This window comes from Arabidopsis lyrata (genome assembly GCF_000004255.2).
Source record: "Arabidopsis lyrata subsp. lyrata unplaced genomic scaffold ARALYscaffold_6, whole genome shotgun sequence".
NCBI classification, from domain to species: domain Eukaryota; kingdom Viridiplantae; phylum Streptophyta; class Magnoliopsida; order Brassicales; family Brassicaceae; genus Arabidopsis; species Arabidopsis lyrata.
The window spans coordinates 18,209,328-18,228,713 of record NW_003302550.1 but is presented as its reverse complement, the minus strand read 5'-3'; the positions used below and the strand labels follow the sequence as shown (position 1 = coordinate 18,228,713).

Sequence of the window (19,386 nt, the reverse complement as noted above, 5' to 3'; positions counted from 1 at the left end):
TAAAATATAAATAATCAAAAATGTAAAGTTTTCTTTTTAAAAGTTTATTAAATTTACAAACAAGATCTTTAAAATATGGAGAAATTTCTAAATATAAGTTTTTACTTAATCATAAACAAATATAAGGCTTCCCATCAATTTATTAATTTAATATTCTATACTATTAATTGGATAAAACAAATATTTGTGAAAAAAAGGAAAGAGAAAAAATATATGGAAGAAAAGAGAAATAAAAATTATTGTTGTTGGAATAAATACGATAATTCAATATTGTCACAGTAAATTTTTAAGTTTGTTCACATCTATGTTGTCAAGCAAGATTTACATATATTTGTAAAGATATAAGCCCATTTGATTGTTGTTTTCCATGTAAGAAAAAATTTCAATTGGATATATATTATTGTTTAAAGAGTTTTAGATAAAAATTCTATTGTCGATCGATTATTTTCATGTTTATGGTTTTGTATTAGTATACTGCATGAGTTTAGTCACTAAAATCTTTAGAATAAATTTACATAATTTAGTGAAAAACACTACAGGAAATGTGGGTATTAATAGCGGCCGATAAACGCTATTATTCATCTACCATAGCGTTTCCTTAAGCGCTCTGACATCGCCCGTTATAGAAAGTCGGACACTTTAGATAGCGGACTTTGCGAATGCTATAGTTAATTAAACTATGATAGCATTTATGACGTTGCTATTATTAATATTTATAATAAGGTGTAATAATCGTTATGATTTTGTTTCGCCCTGGGCGTTCGGTTATCTCGGGTTAATCGGATCGGTTTATTCGGTTTATTGGTTTATTCTGTTTTACAAAATTCTGCCGAATTGTTCGGTTCGGGTCGGTTCGGTACTCACTTTTTTCGGTTCGGTTATAGGGTTTAAAATCAATTCCGAAAATAAACCGAATTTTTTTTTATCTCGGTTATTTTGAACCGAATTAGACCAAAAATAAAAAATGGATTACAAATATATAATACAAAACCCATTAATAAGCCTAACTAACAATTTTACAAACAAAAAGCCCAGAGCCCATTAACAAATTAGGGTTTTCAGTTTACACAAGTGGTTACGGTGACAAAATAACGGCACGGCGACGGCCGTTCGATCTTCCCGTCGGATGAAGCTTCCTACTCGCCGCCACAATGAGATCTGCTCACGTTCGATGAAGCTTGTTACTTGCCAGCTACAAAGAGAACAGTCCTCAACCGGATCTGTCGCCTACCATCTTCATCTTCAACTAAAATAAGAAAAGCAAAATAAAAGAATTATAAATCGATTCTCTCAGATTATCAAACCAATAAACAATTGTTAGATTCAGTTGAACAAATAAACAATTTTCTTTCAATTTTTGTTTATAAGAACCCATGGAAATTATAAATACCTTCGACAGACCATTCTTCTTCTTCGTCTTCTTCTTTGGTTCTCTCAGATTCGAGTCGGAGATGGCAATGAATTTCGTTAATCCTGCCAAAGGCAAATCTAAGACACCGGATTTAACCCTAAAAGCCTAACCGACGCAACCGGAGAATTGTTCTCGTTGTCACCACCCTCAGATGCGAGATCTGCCGATAGATATCCATCACGGAGATGACCGGACATGTAAAACCCAAATACACAATTGAAATCCACCTTGAGCCACCGTACTCTAACAGCTCGGAATCAATAAAAGTAGCAACCGTGAGCCACATGTGAAGAAACTGTAAGCAAACGTTTGGTTTTCTCATAAGAATGTAAGAGTTGAAGACTTGAAGGATACGAAGAAAAGAAGAAAAAGGAGAAGTTTTAACGAAAAAGAAAAAAAGCCTTTGTTGGGCGATGAACGGATGAGATTTTCTTAAACATGCAGCCGTCAAAGCCTTTGAAAGACTGAGATCTCGCCACATCAGCAATCCGAGTGAAACATTATGATTGGCTTATTTTGTTTATAGGCATAAAAATGTGTTTTTACTATTTATATAATTTTTAAAAAATTATATATTGACTAATTAATATGTTTATGAGTTATTTACATGATTATATAATTTTTTTCACAATTTAAAAAAAATATTTTGCAACGTTTTTAGAAATTTGAAGGTAACACATATGATTGCCTTAGAATACATGTACACTAATCTTCTTATTGTGTAAATCATATTGTTGAAACACATTAATGATGTTATAATTAATAAAATGATAGAATTCATTTATGTTATAATAGTATACTTTATATCATTAATATTAGCTACTATTTAAAACACTAAACCCTAAACCCTAAACCCTAAACCCTAAACCCTAAACTATTTTTAAAAATGAAATTTATTTATGTTATTATTTGTTATAATTAATATTATTACTATTTCAAACAAATATAATCAAAAAACCTAAACCATACATTTCATACCCTAAACCCTATACCCTAAACCCTAAACTCTATACCCTAAACTCTTTAAAATTATAACTTTGTTATTATTTTTGTAATTATTAATATTATAATTAAATATTTATGTCTTTTTGAGATATTTGGTTATATTTATTTATATTTCTTTTTTTTTTTAACTTTTCTTTTACAAAATTCGAAAATCATTTAAAAAATATTTAAAAATATTTAAAATCATTTAACTTGAAATCTAAAGTACATGCCTTAAAATAATTAATTCAATTTTTCCAATTAAAATGTTTTAAGTATGTGTTTTTGTGTTTAATATATTTTTGCCAAGGAGTTCAGAAACTAACTGCTACAGAAAATACAACAAATATAGAATTTGGATTCACATGTCCCCTTCAGCTCTTTCTCTTTGGCTGCATTGTTGTTTCTACGCTAATATATCAAAAAAGAGATTCAAAAATACAACTTTAAGCATATATAGAGAGAGAGTGAGAGAAACGGTTCCGATCCGGATCAAATTGATATTAAAAAAGCCTAAAATTAAGGTTTTTCAGATATTCAAAGATACAAACCAAGATCCTAGACAAGCCTTATAATCTATGATGCACGATATATAGCCATCAACTCAGTCACCAGCTGCTTGTCATCGTGATTCTTCACATATCTCTTTAAGAATACCAGATTGTTACATACTAAGACATATGATATCGAAGTGAGTTCTGCAGGATTACCCTGAAATGAACAACAAAAAGCAAATCACTGTTTCTTGTTTCCATGTAAAAATCAAAATGAAAGTAAGAGAATAGGGGAGTAACATACAGGATGACACATACTTCATCTTCCTTTAGCTCTCCGGTGGGATCTACTGTGCCCATAAGATAGTATGATTCGGTCACAGGAAGACTTCCTGCTTTGAGATCATTCTTCTCTGTATTTACGAGAATAGACAGATGATTCTTCAAGTGTGGTTCGTCAAGGGGGATACCAACCAAGATCATGTTTGCAGCGTTCATGTCATCCATTTCCCCATAATTGATGGCAGCTGCACATGCAAATTTACTTCTTAAAAGATCTATCAAGAGTCACATCTTAAATTACATAACTCAGTAGTAAATTATCTTTCTTACAAGGAACCAAAAAGCTTGGAGTTTTAAGACAATTTACTATGACTTTATCACTATTCTGATAATAAGTTCAAAGGATCACACACTCAAATAAATATGACATTCACTCACATGCATCAACACACTAGAAAGAAAGTAAAGAAACAAAGAGTAATAGTCACACTTCACTAAACTCTCTCTAGTTTATAGCCTGATCTACAAACACAATTATCAAATCCATAATTTAACACTACGATTTGAAACATACGAATCAAAATTTAAAAAGTGTAATCAACTGATCATCAATATACCCTCAGCAACAATATCAGTTCCATTCCAAGCAAAGATGTTGTAAATCGGTTGTTCATCAGAGTCCTAAAGAGTTATGCACCTATTAGTAATATAATTGATATTGATAGTTTAAACAATGGCAATATTAATAATTTAGATATATACCATGTTATGCTCAGTTGGAGAGTTGTTGTCTGATTCCCCGACAACAACTTCATCTTTTGAAAACCAATCCAATATCTTACACTTAATTCCTCCTTTGTTTGTGTTTGATACATTAGATTGAGCATCCAAATCAGCACCAGATAGCTACCAAGAGGAAAAATAATTGGTTACAAACTATTATGACCATTGTGATAAACAAATGTGAAACTTACTTTTTTCCAGCTAAACAATGAAGTTGACTCTGCAAATCTTCAATCTTGGTAGCCATTTCTGCTTGTGTAGCCAGAAGCTTCTGAACATGTGAGTCTCTAGCGTTAAGAATATCCAGCTTGTTCAGACTAATCCCAAAGCTTTCGATGAAGGATAACCCAAAGCTTTCGATGAAGTATTCACAAATTGATTTGCACCTTCAACATACTCAATGCTATTCCTGTAAAGAAAACCATGAAGTCCAAATATCAATGTAACTCAATAACACATTTTAAAATTAAAAGTATAAGAATATGATAGAGTTTCATACCTAGGTAACCAAACCCATGACTTCTCCATATTACCAAACACAACACAGCTCCTCGACCAGTTATATACAATAAAAATTCAATTGATCAGACATTCAAGTTACTAACATATTCAATCTCCTTAACAAACATGGCCGAACAAAAATAGAACAACAAGGAGAGAAAGGATTCACAATCTTACGATTAAGCTCAAGTCTTCTTGGACAAAGGATTTGTAGAATCTGCAAATAACAAGAACAACAAATCAATTACTCATGGAAACAAGTCGAATTAGAAAACGTGAACCAAAAAATTAAAAATCCCTAATTAATACCTTAGCCAAATCTGACCCAAAAATCTGCAAAAATCAGAAAAGTTTTGGAGAGGATTAGTATATGTGAAACCCAAATTAACCAAAAATAAACCTAAATCGACATTGAAGAAGAGATAAATGGAAGAGGGGAGTCAAGATTGAAGAAGAGACATGGAAGAGGGGAGTAGATTGAAGAACGATACAAACCTATGAAAGTGGATCGGAATAACGACGACGGCGGAATAACGACGACGGCGGCGGAATAACGACGACGGCGGCGGAATAACGACGGCGACAGACGGCAAAGAGAAAGAAAGCTTGGGCACGATCGAGAAGAAAGCTTCGGCACTAGAGAGAAATAAAGAAAGCTGGGGAAAGTTTTTTGTTTTTTTCTAAGTGTTTTGGCTTTTTGCCAACACAAAAATTAAAACAAGCGGGCAACTAAAAATTTATTCCCGCTTATAACCTATTATAACACTAAACGCTATAAAAAAGTAGTGTGTACCTGATTTATAGCAGAAAATTAAAAAACGCTATATTTAAGTGCTATGGTTGTTCACATTTCTTGTAGTGAAAAGTATATATAATAAATTGTATTAGAATATTGAATGAATTTAATCACGAAAATCTTTGAGACAAATTTACATACTTGGATAAAAAAAATTAGATATCGTAAAGATGAGTAGGATAATAAATTGGTAAAATATGAAACAAAATCAATGATAAAATGGCATACATATAGTCAAAAAAATTGTTTTAGGCAAAACAAAACTCGCCAACATATTTGTTCTTAGTTATTATGAATATTTTGAAAAAGGTTAGGTGAATTATGTGTATGAAAAAGAAGAGCCAATTACATTCCAGTATCTATATCTATAAATATTGTGCTGACTAATTAAAATATTTTCTTTAAGAGATATAAAAGCACTATGATGTGATTGCAAATCACGAAAAAATTGTTGAGATGATAATGAACATTTATGTATATGAATACCATCTAAAAATTGAAGTGAAAGGAGAAGAAAAATACAAAAAGAGATGTTATCGGTTAAGATTTTTGGAAGAAAGTAATAAAAAAATATAGATAAATGGAACGGATATGACAATATAGTTCTCTGTGTGTGTGGGTGTGGGTGTATTAATATTTTTATTATGATACCCCTATTTGCCAATCAAAAGAAGTACATAAGACTTTTGTAAGGAAATAGAGTGAATACTTTAATTTTGTATTGTGAGATAATTTGCTAATATAGTAAAGGGTTTTGGTAATTTTAATATGTTTGGACTTTTAAGTTTTAGTTTTATCAATTAAGCGTCTCTAAAATTCTACGGGAAACATCAATTTGATTGAGAACCATATATCATGGCACAAAAGTAGACAATGAAACCATTTTACTTTATGCGATGAGTCTTCAAATGTCAAGTAAATACCAACTAATGTTTTAGTTAATATTTTCTACATTTTATACTTGAAATAAAAAATTTCGTTTCAATAGAAATTTTAAAACTTAAAAATCTATAAGTTCTTTTATATATTGGATGTATATTATTAACAACATCAATATATAAAAATAAAATTTTGACAACTATCATTAATCGATATATTTCACCAAAATATTAGAACAAATCCATGTGTAGCGTGGATATCATTAATTATTATATTTCACCAAAATATATAGAACAAACCCACGCGTAGCGTGGGTTCAAAACCTAGTCTATACTATATAAAAGTTGAAGCCATAAGCCTCTCAGGCCGTCCACCTAGGATTTAAAACCACCAATCGCGGTTAGACATGTCATTAATTAGCATTTTTAGATTTTTGAAATTGTCTATATTAAAATTTCAGAAAAAAGGAAAATAAAAACAATGATGTGGTTAAAAAAGAATTTTAACTTTTTCAAAAATGAAGACAATTTTCTATATTAAAAGTTTTGTAAAAAAGGAAAAAGGCAACATAAGGAATAATTAACATTTTTAATTCAGATTAAATAACATTTATAAATTATAAATATTTTCTATAACATTTTTAATCGCTAATTAACATTTTTAGCCATCACCTCAATTGACATTTTCAAATTCTCATATTTTCTATATTGAAATACTTGTGAAAAGGAAAGCGATAATATAGGAATCTTAAATTTAAGAGAAGTTTTTGTTACAATAAATATTTGTAAAAAGAAAGAAATGCATAAAATGTTTAAATAGTTTAGTAGATTTAAATCACTTAATGTATGTGTATATATTTGATGGCTTGAGAATCAAGAAAGTAGCGTAAAATGTAAAACTTCCAATTTTCCTTAGTGAAAAATGTAAAATATACACATCTTCCCGATTTATTTTCCAAAAATGTTAATTTTGTGATGAGAATACGTGTATATAAGCATAATCTCTACCGGAGAAGAATAAGAAAAAGACACAAAACAAAGTTAAAAAAAGAAGAAATATTGGTGTGGTGAAGTCAAAGAGCAATATGCATATTAGTTACCTTTTAACCTTCGTGATTGTTCTTCTGAACTCCATCTCGGCTATTATGGTGCTTTGCTTCTACGCCAAACTATGTGTCAAATGTTGTGTCCGCGAGGAAGAGTCGTCTGCTACAATCAACTATTAAGATAAGTTAGATTTTGGTTGGCTTCTTTATTATTTTAAGATGAGTTAAGTTTTAGATTAGTAACCTAAAACATAGCAGACCGGTACTGCGGTTGATCGTACCATCAAGAGAGCAGAAGGTTCAACATTCATAATAATATTGTCGATTCTGTCATCGAAGAAGAGCCAATCGTAAAACAGAGTGAGCTTAGCACTTTGTTCGGTGTGATGATTTTGCCTACACAGTTCCAGAAACCTACCTATAGGCTATAGTTACCCATCTTGGCATGATCTCTTATCGGATGATTTTGTTAGTTGGGTGAACTACACAGCAAATGAATCGGACTATGTCGATCAAAAGTGTTTGTTTTTCAAGACCAGATTGAAATTTCTTCAAGAACCATATTTGATGCCGTTTCTGGCTTCCCAATCTAACATCTCAGGAGTGATCCAGAGAAGGACTTACCTACTTGAAGTCTTTAACCGATAAAACTGCGAAGTGTCAGAGTAATGGTTTGAGACCTTATCGTTCCATATGTCTTCAAATTCAGAGACGTAAACTAGGTCCTGCAACAACCGGACAAGATCCCTTCCAATTTTCAAACTCAAGTGCAGTTGCTCTCTAAACATTATGACACAGAATTTGATCTCCAGTCTCTTCACATGTTCCAGTTTCGCAATGCCTGAGACACTACAAGGATCGGCTAATAAATGAAGAAAACTATACATGGCTAGGATATTTAGATTTAAAAATTACTATTAGTCTCATTAAATTTGAATAGGTTAATCAATCAAAAGATAGGTGAAAAGTTCAAAAAAAGTATTTAATCAAGAGGTACCTAACATGTTTACGTCTATTCTATTTTTTCATTTCATTTAAATATCGATTGATTATGTTTTAAGTTTGATATTCGGATATTATATTATTTTAATCACTAAATTTTGAATTGTTTTAAAAATGAGTAAAAATGATTGAGTTAGTTACTGGTAAACAAAAATAAACAACATTTTATCACGGTGTGCCACCTAAACAAAAGATTTTTGCTAGAAAACATAATATATTGAAAAGATTTATTGTTTAAGATAATGTAATAAAAAATAAATTAAACAAATTTTATTTTTGCAATAACAAAAAAAATGAAAGATAATATTATAGGAACTATCATTAGTAGTATATGATTTCGTCAAAATATTTAAAATAAATGCAAAAATGTTGAAATATATTACTCTAAATCTGTTTGATTAATAACAAAAAAGTACTAATAGATAAGAGCGAACACAAGTATGCCCTAACGTGTACATATTTTGGTTGTTTAATTTCAAATATTTTGTCAAAATAATGTATTATTAATCAATCAAGAGGTAGTAGGCTAAGAAAAACAAAAACAGTATAAAATATGTAAGACTTTAACTAATATGTGTGGAGGAGGTTCTCGAAGAAATTAAAAAGATACTAATAAACAATATAAAGTTGCTCGACGATATTATTTTTATAAATTTTTATAAAAATTATAAGTTGTTCGAACAACTTAAAGATCTTACATATTTTATACTGTTTTCATAAAATATGTAAGAAACACATATTAAAAGACACTAATAAACAGTATAAAAAATATAAAATTCTTTGAAGAAATTATGTGTTTTATATGATGTGCCTTCAAAGACTATATTAGTATCAATAGAAGGTAATTAACTAAAATAAGTAGAAAAGATAATAATTTATAATATAAAAAATTAATGATAATTTTAATCAATATATATTTTAGATTTACGTTATGGTTTTCTTAATGGTGTATTTGAAATATAAATTTTGCTCGAAAGTAATCAAAAAATATTTAGTGATGAAAACGCTATAATACATCAGATTTCTAATATTATACCAACTTTGTCCTAAAGAATTTATTTTCTTATTAAAAAAAAATTTTAAACAACATAAATGATTCTAAGAATATAAAGAAAAAATAATTATGTTAAAAAGAATAAAAAATAAAAGATTATAGTACTTTTGTATTACTATATGTCAATATATAGCTACTAAAATAATTACTAAACCTAAAATTATATTAAAACAATAGATACAAACAAACCCCTGCGTAGCAGGAATTAATAACCTAGTAAGCATTATAAAAGAGGAAAGGTTTGAACCTCTAACCCTTCAACGCTTCAATTAAGAAAGTTACCAATTCCAATGATGTTTGATGCTACAAGTATGGGCTTGGCCCGCTTGTACCTAAGGCTAGCTCTGAGCAAAATTACTACAACATATTCGCAAGTATATTCAAAATTCCAAACCTTATCTTTTGTAAAGCAAATGTGAGTTTAAAAGTTCGATATAGTGTTAACACCTAACGGAGAGAAAAAAAACTAAGAAAATTTCTCATTCTAATTTATATAGAGTATTAAAGATTCAAACATACAATGCAATGTCGTAGCACCAATACCTTTCATGTTAAAATAAACAATGACGGTTTTGAGTATTTACACTTTTGATATTCACATAAATGTCTTCATAAACCATTGTCTCATGTATGTACTAAAGAATGCAAAGAAAAACGAGAATTTACTGATTCGACTCGTGGGAGGCCCAAAACGAGGCCGAGACAAGACGCCGAGATTTCCATCCCAAAACTAGCCCGTTTTGGCCCAATTCTTCCACTATATACCCATCATTAAACAAGCTCAAAAGGAGCTTTGCTTGACAACGGTTGGCAAAGCTCACTTCCATTGGTTTGAACCCATTAGTCTCTAACCACTGTGGCCACGAAGCTAAGCTCTCGACTTCTGCATCATCAGCGGTGATACGCGTCAACCAATTAGCAACCCACGGGCCGATAAAAACACGCTCAACATAGCCACGGGCCGGGTTAGCGATTGAAAGGCCTGCTTCTAGAGAGTCGAATATGGCTGAGAACTGATGTAGCAAGTCCATAAAACGATATAGGAAACCTTGGTTCCCCATTAGACCAACTTCCTCGTGAACAAGCGTGACAAGTTTCGGGTTTAGAGTTTTAGCTTCTGATAAAAAGGAAATGACAGAATTGGGTGTTTGGTTTCTAAACCGTGGAAGATGCAACATACAATTGATTACCACTGCTTCTCCTCTTACAAGTTTCAAGGATGATGTGCTGAATGCATTGGTGTCGAGTTTACAGTGGTGATATGAAAATGGCTGGCCGATAGACTCGGCAAACGCAGTTAGACGCCGCCCAGTCTCTTGAACTGCAGCAATGGATTTTTTACCGTTGGTGGCTCGTGACAAAGCCGTGATCCTAAGATGTTGGGCTGATGGGCCTGTATTTTTAGACACCAAGGCCTGCATCAATGAAGCCCACTGAACGCCTTCAGTTATATCGTAGTCCACTATATGGATTCGACGCTCATACTTCACAGCTTCTAGAATAGCTTGTGTGGCCGTAAGGTAACCAAAGTTGACATACGGAGACATGTTCTGTAGCAGTTCGAACGCCGAGATCACATCCGCCTGATCATAAACATCATCACGATGTTGTTGGGGACGCAGAACAATATCTCGTTCGAACAATTTTGAAAGCCCATTGGTGAAGTGCGCAGCTAATCTCTCCATGTTAGTTCGGTCACCAGGAGAAACCAAGTCCTTAAGCCTTGCAAGTATAACTCGAGTTAACTCCCGCGACTTGTTTGCACCAGTTGACGCCTCTGCAGCAGCCACCAGTAAGTGAACCAACCTCAAGCCCTTTGATTCATCAGTCTTAGGCTCCTCTACACTAACCCCATCAGCCAGGGATAAACTCGTGGACGCAGAGTTACAAAGTCCCTCCTGGCCATGAAGCATTGGAACAGATTCCGATTCAGGTTCCATCATGGCCCCTTCATCACCCATAATGGATTCAATGACATCGCGGAAGTCACAGTCCCAATCAATGTCAAGATCATTCAATCTATAACCACAAGAGGAGGTACTTGCAGCCGTGGCAAGCGTGTCGGTGTTGGTAGAGAAGAAGAGGTCCAAGAAGTCCTCGTAAGGATAATCCATGGTCATGCAGGTAAAAATGAAGAAACGGGCAATGCAGAATTATATAGATAGTGTAGTAGGACCCAAAAGGGTAAGAGTTCTATATTTTTAAGTAAATATTTAAAGTCAAATCTAAAGTATATGGTCCCCTTTCAGGGAGGTCGAACAACCTGTGGTCCTTGTAAGAAGCAGCAGGACCACTGTGATCATGAAAATAAACAAACAAAAACAAGTGAGAATTGTTAGTCAAACAAATGTTTATATGTACAAATATGATCAACAGGGAAATTAAAACAAACAAGTGAGAATTGTTAGACCAATCATACTAATCAACCTCCAATATAACCTAACTAGTGACAGTTTAAAATAAAATATAAGTGCACGGACTATAAATTTCATATGAAAATACATATAGATATAGCCAGATTTGCTGAGCAGAGAAAACCTAAGTGCCAAACAGAAAAAGACAAGAGATTATTGAGATTTTATTTACATCTAATCAATTCATTCAAGAGACAGCACACCAAGAAAATTAATTAAGATATTAACTCCGAATCGTCCTCACAATCTATTGACCACTTTGATTAGGCTTAACAATTGTGGACTTAGCAAACACCAGAACTTATCTCCGAATCGTCCTCTATGACAGGAAGTTGGAACAAGTCACAAGTGACACAAGCAGTGACGCAAATTTATTAGTTTACAAGTTTTGTTCTAGCTACAATCTAATTTCACATAAATATATAACCAGACCTTGTCATATGTTTAGAACCAAATCCTAAACTCTCCAATAGTTAAATTGAATAATGCTAGCTCTTCTATAACTGTCAGAAGATTATACATATTTCTATCCTTAAAATCATTTAATAAGATATGAAGGTGCTTCAGGATACATCTAGACTCATTTAACAAAGTCATAAGCCCATTTTTAAGGACTTAAAAGAACCCAGTTGGTTGGTTTGTACCTTGGTAAAGCATGAATTGATATTTTTATATGTCCTAACTGTTCACGCAGAGGGTAATCCTTTCTGGTTAACCGTGGCATGAACCGTTCTGGCCGCTGCCACTGCTGAGTCTCCTCGTTTCACTATTTTCTCGAGTTCTTCCACCTTCTCTGACAACAATCTAGCATTTGTGGTTGTGGCATGGACCAACTTGTTAGCAGTTTCTAGGGAAGTGCAGAGCTGAAATTGAAGAAGGAACAAGTAAAAACAATATTTTATGTATATCTCTCTTGACAAGCCACGGAACATTTCATTTGCATTTCCCTATTCTAAGAAAAACATATCTAGAGAATCTCATATTATATATATCTTGAGATATTGGCATCACCAATCATTTAGTCATTTCGTACCAACGTGAAAGACACCATTAGAAGGAACAGAAGAAAACAAAAAAAATTCTATATCAAACTCTTTCCATACCAACCATGTCCTCTTATTGAAATTTCACAGAGTATTTGTAAAATCCATAGCATGGAAAGACCCTGATAGATAAAAAATAACAAGAGATAGTTGTCAAATCGAAAAGCTTTCAAATTACCTCCAATGTTAGGGAGGTCCATGAGTGATCAGAACCAGCAAACGCATCGTTAAGTTTATCATAGTTTTCCTGAAACAAATCAACAATTTTTTAATATGACTGCCGCATAAAAGAGTCTTACAAATACTAAGTAAGAAATTACATCCACATAGTATGCAATTCACAGAAACAATGCTCATAAGAACAACAACAAAAAAAGTCGGTCCAAGAATGCATCACTTAGATGGGGACTATCGAATATTTACAGTATAGCTCTTTACGAATGTTTAGACATTCGTTTATTGAGATCCAATAAACAAAGTTTTCATATTCAGCTGTTCTAGATACTTGAAAGAGATTTTCCAAGTCAAACCGAACAAAGTGTAGGAAAATTCAAAATCAAACAGAATAATGCGTAAAATGTGGACTAACAATGAAACAATGTAGTGATATATAATGCATAACTCAGTAGAGATTTCGAATAATTGGTAAACTATCAAGAAAGCATCACTCAACATTCACAAGAATATTTCATCATTCCTCTAATGAAAGCCGATACACACAGCTATCAAATCCACCTTGATTCAGACTCATAGCGTTCCAAATAACCGCTTAGTAGGATAGAAAACTCCAAATTAAACACAATGATGCATAAAATTTGAACAAACAACGTATCAATGCATTGATATAAAATTTTATAACAAAACGAAGATTTTGAATAATTGCACAATTCACTATAATGAATGACCAAGGATAGAGATTCATGGCACAGAACCGATCAAAAACCATTGAATCAATGAAACTTAAGGCAAATTTTTGGATCAGAAGAGTGACCTGAAAGAGTCGGGTTAGATCCAACGGTCCAGAGATGGCATCATTAGAATCTGATTTTGAAGAATTGTCAGGATTTGGATTGTTTTCCGGTGAGTCGCCAGTTTCTTCACCGAGATCGGCGAGAAGATCTCCGATTGACAGCAACGGACCTCCGACTCCTCTCATCGCTCTCTCAATCTCTCAGAAAATTGAGAAGCTCTCACAAATTTTGTAGTTTGTACTTTAATGGGCTTTTACAAAATGTTGGGTTAAAGGTAAGGATATCAAGTTGGTTAAACCAAACCAAACCAACTTATATCCATATTCATTTAGTATTAGTGTTTAATTGATATTGAATCAACTAAATTCATTTAGCAAATGGTTTGGATCAAACTTATAACTCATTTAAATTTATGGATTAATGGGTTTGGATCAAACTTCTCAATCTCTCAGAAAATTGAGAAGCTCTCACAAATTTTGTAGTTTGTACTTTAACTAGGTGATTGCCCGCGCGCATGCACGGGAAGAATGTTGTATAAATGGTAAAATCATGTGAAATAAGGGATTGTTTAGGTGTTACTTGGTAGTGTAAGAAAAAAATGGTAAATTGTTTAGGATTTAGTGTGGTAAAATTATGGAAAATGATGAAATTTAAAAAATTCAATAATATTATAAATGCTAAAAAATAATAATAAATCATCTTTTAAAATCATTCACCAACAAAATAAGAAATCAACGAACATCATCACTCCATGGCATTCTCCTTCCGTGTGATGATTGGTACTTGGTCATTTTCAGGATTCCTGACATCCGATTAAGAACACCATAAACAGTGAATGTCCAGTCGCCAACTTTAGAGTTTTGATTGTAAACGGAAAAAAAAAATACTTACCAACAAAGCATCTCGTCGGTAATACTGAGATCCGGATTCAACATAATCCTCGTACTTCCGGTAACATTGGTACATCTCCACCTATGTTCCTGTGATAGTTCTAATTTCACAAACTTGATAATACATATCACTGTGTTACGTGAACGATGCTTCCATAAGTCATAGAACTCGACTGCAAGGTCACCCGTTAAACGACACTCTAGATGGATACACCTAATTTTAAGATTTGAAGAAGTCATAAGACATTATATTCTGGTTTAAATCTTTAAAAAAATAGTGACTTACTCAGTATCACGTAAACCAAAGTACAGCTCAAAATATCCTCCTTGAGAATGTTCCACGGAAGGAACAAAAACCAACTCTCTCACGTTGACAATTTTGCCAACAACATCTATGAAACACACACATGAATAATACAGTCAGAACATGAACCGCAAATAAACTCCAAAAGCACAAATAAATTTATAAATTAGGCTTACCAACGCAAATATTCGGATTAACAATACCACTCAATATACTCACAAACTCAGTTAGATTGAAATAGGTTCTACTGGAGCACATATTAATACTTTGCACTAAAGTGTCCGAACGAAACACAATCTTGAATCTATGCGGTACTGGTCTCAATATGCTGTTAACCCGTGATACATCAAAATTTTTAATGCTCACCCACTCATCGATTATCAATCTTGAAAGATAATTATCAATTAATTCATCACGAACAACGGCTTGGATTTGTGTGAACTGCAAATAAAACGTCAAAGACAAAACCAATTCAATTTAATATCGAAAACATGTATAGCAGGTAAGTTATCAAAAAACTAACATGCTCGTCACCCAAAATCATATTGAGCTCTCTACCCGTGCCACGCGAAACAGACCAACAATTCAAAATCTTCACCGAGACAGACCACTCACCCATGTTAGGGTTAAGAGACGCAATACGAAAATAACCACCATCACATGAATCAGATGTAAAAGGTATCATTGTAGAACCCATAACAAAAGATTACGCGGCTAAATATTCCAATGAGGTATAAATGCGGGATACATATATGTAGACCTAACGATTATTTGGAAAGAACATAAAAATGGAAAATATATATTAAAAACTAAATCAGAAAATTAACAAAAACGACTATTGATTAAACGATATAGAATTTATCCATAAAATTAATAAATTAAGTTTTTAAAAAAGAAACCAAATCTCAACAGTTAAACTGAAATATATACTAACGAAACTTAAGGGTAAAAAATATCACTCTATTATCAACACCATAATAATAATATATACAAATGGTGTAAGTTATTAGGGACGCAAATAAAGTTCCATTTTACCTAACGACGGAAACCAAAACCACACGATGCATTTTGAGAAATAACTTTTTTGAATGAGTAATACAAAAAAACTATAACCAATGACAAGTTATGTATCATGTATGTCACCTCAACAGAGTTTTTAACTAATATCATATAACATCTTTCAGACTAAATTACAAAAACTCACTAAAGCGAAATATATATAGAACTATAACGCATATCCAGAAACTATACTATATAAATAAAATTGTAACTATTAAAAGTGTCAATTTAGTATTTATCACAATCGATGCATATCATAACAGTATCCCTAATTGTAGAGATTTTGTTTATTATTACACGCGATTTCCATAATAATCGCGATAAAATAATATTTTTTTCTTTCTTTTCGGGCGTGTTGATGTAGTAGTTGTTTTTTTTTTTTTTTTTTTTTTTTGTTCTTTTTGTTTGGTTTGCTTATATATAATAGCGTGAATAATAATAATAAAACAGAGGAGAGAGTATATATTAAAATGAAACGGAATATCTAAAAGCAAGTAGATATATCGAACTATAAAATACGGTACAGACGACGTCAAATCGCAACTGGTTATTTTCTAATTATTACTACAAAACAGTACAGTTAATCCCATTCAATTTTTACCGGATACGAACATAATAAAAAAAATTACAGAAGAGATAAGCGATGATAACCTACACGCATCGTCTATGTGTCGAGAAACATGATAACAGTCGTCGGAAGTTCTAAGTCTTTGTAACAATGATAGCAAACACAGACGCATTATTGTTCAACTATCAAAGAAAATTACGCATAAACAGAAATATTCTAGAAAAAGTTATAAATGAATATCTTAGAAAAAGTGATACAGCAACAAATACATGTAGTTAAAAATTATGGATTACGCGGTACTTCGTATATAATTCGCATTACGAACATGATATAGTCGATAATCATATTAAATACACAAGAAAGAACAAACCCAATTAAAATAACAAATTTATAAATAATAAATCAGAAAGGTTAATAATTCCCAAAACGATAAAATGATAAAATAAATAACACCAAGACACTATTATATTGATAGTATTAGGTGGAATAATAAACCAATACCGAAACTATAACACCGATAAAGCAAAACCAAGACAACGATAACAAATCTAGGCCAATATCACATTGACATGTCATCACATTTGTAAGTTAAGAGTCGGCGAACTATACCAAGACGCACACCTTCAAAACCGGCATGATGGAATCCAAGATCACCCATCACCTTACGCATAACACGAAAACCATACCACTCTAATTGCACATCGGATAACTCCAACCCTAGTGTAATAAAAAGCAACACCTTTTTGAGACACAACTATCAAGTCAAACAACATCTATAAGTATTTAGTATTGATGATAGATTAATACCAGGATTATTACGCGCGATTTTCTGTTCAGCCAACACATCACCACTCAAAACTCGATAGCAAGTGTCCCATACCGTGTGGACATTAATGCTTTTATAGAGTATCAACGATTCAACAAAACGAAGGCGTAGATACGCCGGGCATAAACGCCAACTACTGATGACAATATCATTAATACACTCAAGAGTATCTTCATTGGTATTCATTAAAATCTCATCACACTCAAGACCGTCAGACGGGTATGGCTTCATACCAGCAGCAACAAAACGCTTCAAGATAATAATAGACAACACATTAGTATCTTATTACATGAATACAAACTGACTATATATATAATATATGTACATCAACTATTAGTAAGATAGATATAAATTATCTCACCCCATCACCAAAATACTTCATGCGTAAGTCAGCATAATTCTGGAAGATATACAAAATAAAGTATAAGCAATATAATTTATATTACCAACATTTATCAAACACGTAAATCGGAACGAATGTTACCAAATAATAAATCAAACTGCACACTATATAGAGTTACCAATTAACCTTTTTAGTCTGCATCAGAGGGTCCAATGATTTTGCCTCCTATACAAATCAACGAAGATATAAGTTTTTTTCTTTTTATTTTTCTGTTTAAGCTTCGAAACATACATATCGAATATAAAAATTGACAACATATACCAACCTGTAGATATCTGGACAAAAGATATCTCAAGTATAGAGACTTCAACTGTGTCCGAGATTCCTATATTATATTTGTCAATATTTATGGATTATAATTTGTCAATATATATAGAGTATAAATAGGAATAAAATGCGTAATATTATAAATAAAAACCCAATAATAATATACCAGGTAAAGTACAGCCAAAACGTAATCTTTATCGGCCGACAATGCACCTAGATCCGAAAGCACATCCTTGAACTTCTTATTTACAAACAGTATAGCGTTAGATAAAGATAAAGTAGTTGAATCATACATTATATATTAATAATATACAACTACATAGTAACCAAGTAATTCAATAATTACCTCATCTAACGATAGAACTGCAGCACTGGCCTCGACATGCTAGGAATTCAAATAAATATAAAATTCAACATTGTGTTGTTAACATCAATATATAGAGACGATAAAAACGTTACTAATTAACGACCGTGTCAGATATTTACCAGGACAGAAGAAAGATCAACTGCAGCAGACACATCATCGAGATACTACATAAGAAAGAAACAATGTATTAAAACTATTTGTATGAGAATACGAATTCGCTATCAACATGGAGACGAAACAAACATGTATGTAGCCTACCTCTTTGACGTTTTCCTGGGTATAAACGTCAAATATAAAAGTTAGATTTAAAAGATTAAAAGAATAAACAAAAAGAAAAAACTAACACACATGATCAAAGGAATATATACCTCGACGTCAGAGATACACGAAGAATCGGATGTAACATCCTTGTAAATAAGATAATAATACAATTATCAATTAATGTTAGATAAGAAATAATAATTAGTATATAAACTCATAAGAAACAGTTAGTTTTAAACAATCAATACGTACCAAAAATTGAGAAAGGACCCCATCACCGTATCCGGATCCCTATTCCAGTAATTAAATTAACCATATTAGATACCAATCATACGAACAATAAAAAACAAATCACACAGAAACAATACTACACAGTAAACAGAGCATAAATTATAACCGTATATTTCATTGTAGAACTTTTACAACAACTATAAACGAATGTCTACAATTTTCGACCAGGACACAATCAGTATTTATAGAAGAAGAGCATGTTGTACAGTTTGTTATGGTTTAAGAAAAATATAGAGATCTGCCATTATCTAGACAATTACAAATCAAAATTGTTTGGAATATTTCTGTATTTATCGCATAATATAAGTTAAATATACCTAAATGGATACGTCTAACAACGATATTATACGATATCATCGCTAATACAAAAACGAAATAACACTATATATATACATTTGTAAGAAGAAAATTTACGATTTTATACTATGGATCTACATACTATTTTATATAAATATACAAATATACTTATTATCTTATTTTGTATTTTGGAA

At 32.0% G+C, this 19,386-nt stretch overlaps 2 protein-coding genes and 3 long non-coding RNA genes across 5 annotated transcripts; all 5 read right to left on the bottom strand.

Moving 5' to 3' along the window:
* Positions 1–946: 946 nt before the first annotated feature.
* LOC110227509 lies at positions 947–1,570 on the bottom strand. The gene is made up of 2 exons (XR_002331202.1): positions 1,391–1,570; positions 947–1,246 (listed from the first exon to the last, which is right to left on the bottom strand). It is a non-coding gene; the product is annotated as an uncharacterized LOC110227509 (long non-coding RNA).
* Positions 1,571–2,744: 1,174 nt separating this feature from the next.
* Positions 2,745–5,221, bottom strand: LOC110227500. Its single transcript, XR_002331186.1, has 8 exons — positions 4,951–5,221; positions 4,765–4,788; positions 4,454–4,672; positions 4,146–4,363; positions 3,934–4,077; positions 3,789–3,852; positions 3,194–3,446; positions 2,745–3,106 (listed from the first exon to the last, which is right to left on the bottom strand). It is a non-coding gene; the product is annotated as an uncharacterized LOC110227500 (long non-coding RNA).
* A 1,855-nt stretch (positions 5,222–7,076) lies between these two features.
* On the bottom strand, positions 7,077–7,643 carry LOC110227514. Its single transcript, XR_002331208.1, has 2 exons — positions 7,594–7,643; positions 7,077–7,502 (listed from the first exon to the last, which is right to left on the bottom strand). It is a non-coding gene; the product is annotated as an uncharacterized LOC110227514 (long non-coding RNA).
* A 2,104-nt stretch (positions 7,644–9,747) lies between these two features.
* On the bottom strand, positions 9,748–11,376 carry LOC9308454 (scarecrow-like protein 26). Its single transcript, XM_002872339.2, has one exon. It carries the CDS (start codon positions 11,349–11,351, stop codon positions 9,894–9,896), a length of 1,458 nt encoding a protein of 485 aa, XP_002872385.2. The 5' UTR covers positions 11,352–11,376; the 3' UTR covers positions 9,748–9,893.
* On the bottom strand, positions 11,368–13,901 carry LOC9308453. The gene is made up of 4 exons (XM_021021866.1): positions 13,680–13,901; positions 12,867–12,935; positions 12,290–12,508; positions 11,368–11,524 (listed from the first exon to the last, which is right to left on the bottom strand). The coding sequence occupies exons 1-3, from the start codon at positions 13,842–13,844 to the stop codon at positions 12,332–12,334; spliced, it is 411 nt and encodes a 136-aa protein (XP_020877525.1). The 5' UTR covers positions 13,845–13,901; the 3' UTR covers positions 11,368–11,524; positions 12,290–12,331.
* Between the last annotated feature and the right edge of the window lie 5,485 nt (positions 13,902–19,386).

Bases quoted from the DNA above. Each gene is read 5' to 3' on its own strand.
- LOC9308453 (XM_021021866.1), bottom strand. From the start codon at position 13,844: ATGAGAGGAGTCGGAGGTCCGTTGCTGTCAATCGGAGATCTTCTCGCC. The intron at 12,936-13,679 runs GTCACTCTTCTG...GATTTGTTTCAG, and splicing joins ATCTAACCCGACTCTTTCAG to GAAAACTATGATAAACTTAA. The intron at 12,509-12,866 runs GTAATTTGAAAG...CTTCAATTTCAG, and splicing joins GGACCTCCCTAACATTGGAG to CTCTGCACTTCCCTAGAAAC.
- LOC9308454 (XM_002872339.2), bottom strand. From the start codon at position 11,351: ATGACCATGGATTATCCTTACGAGGACTTCTTGGACCTCTTCTTCTCT.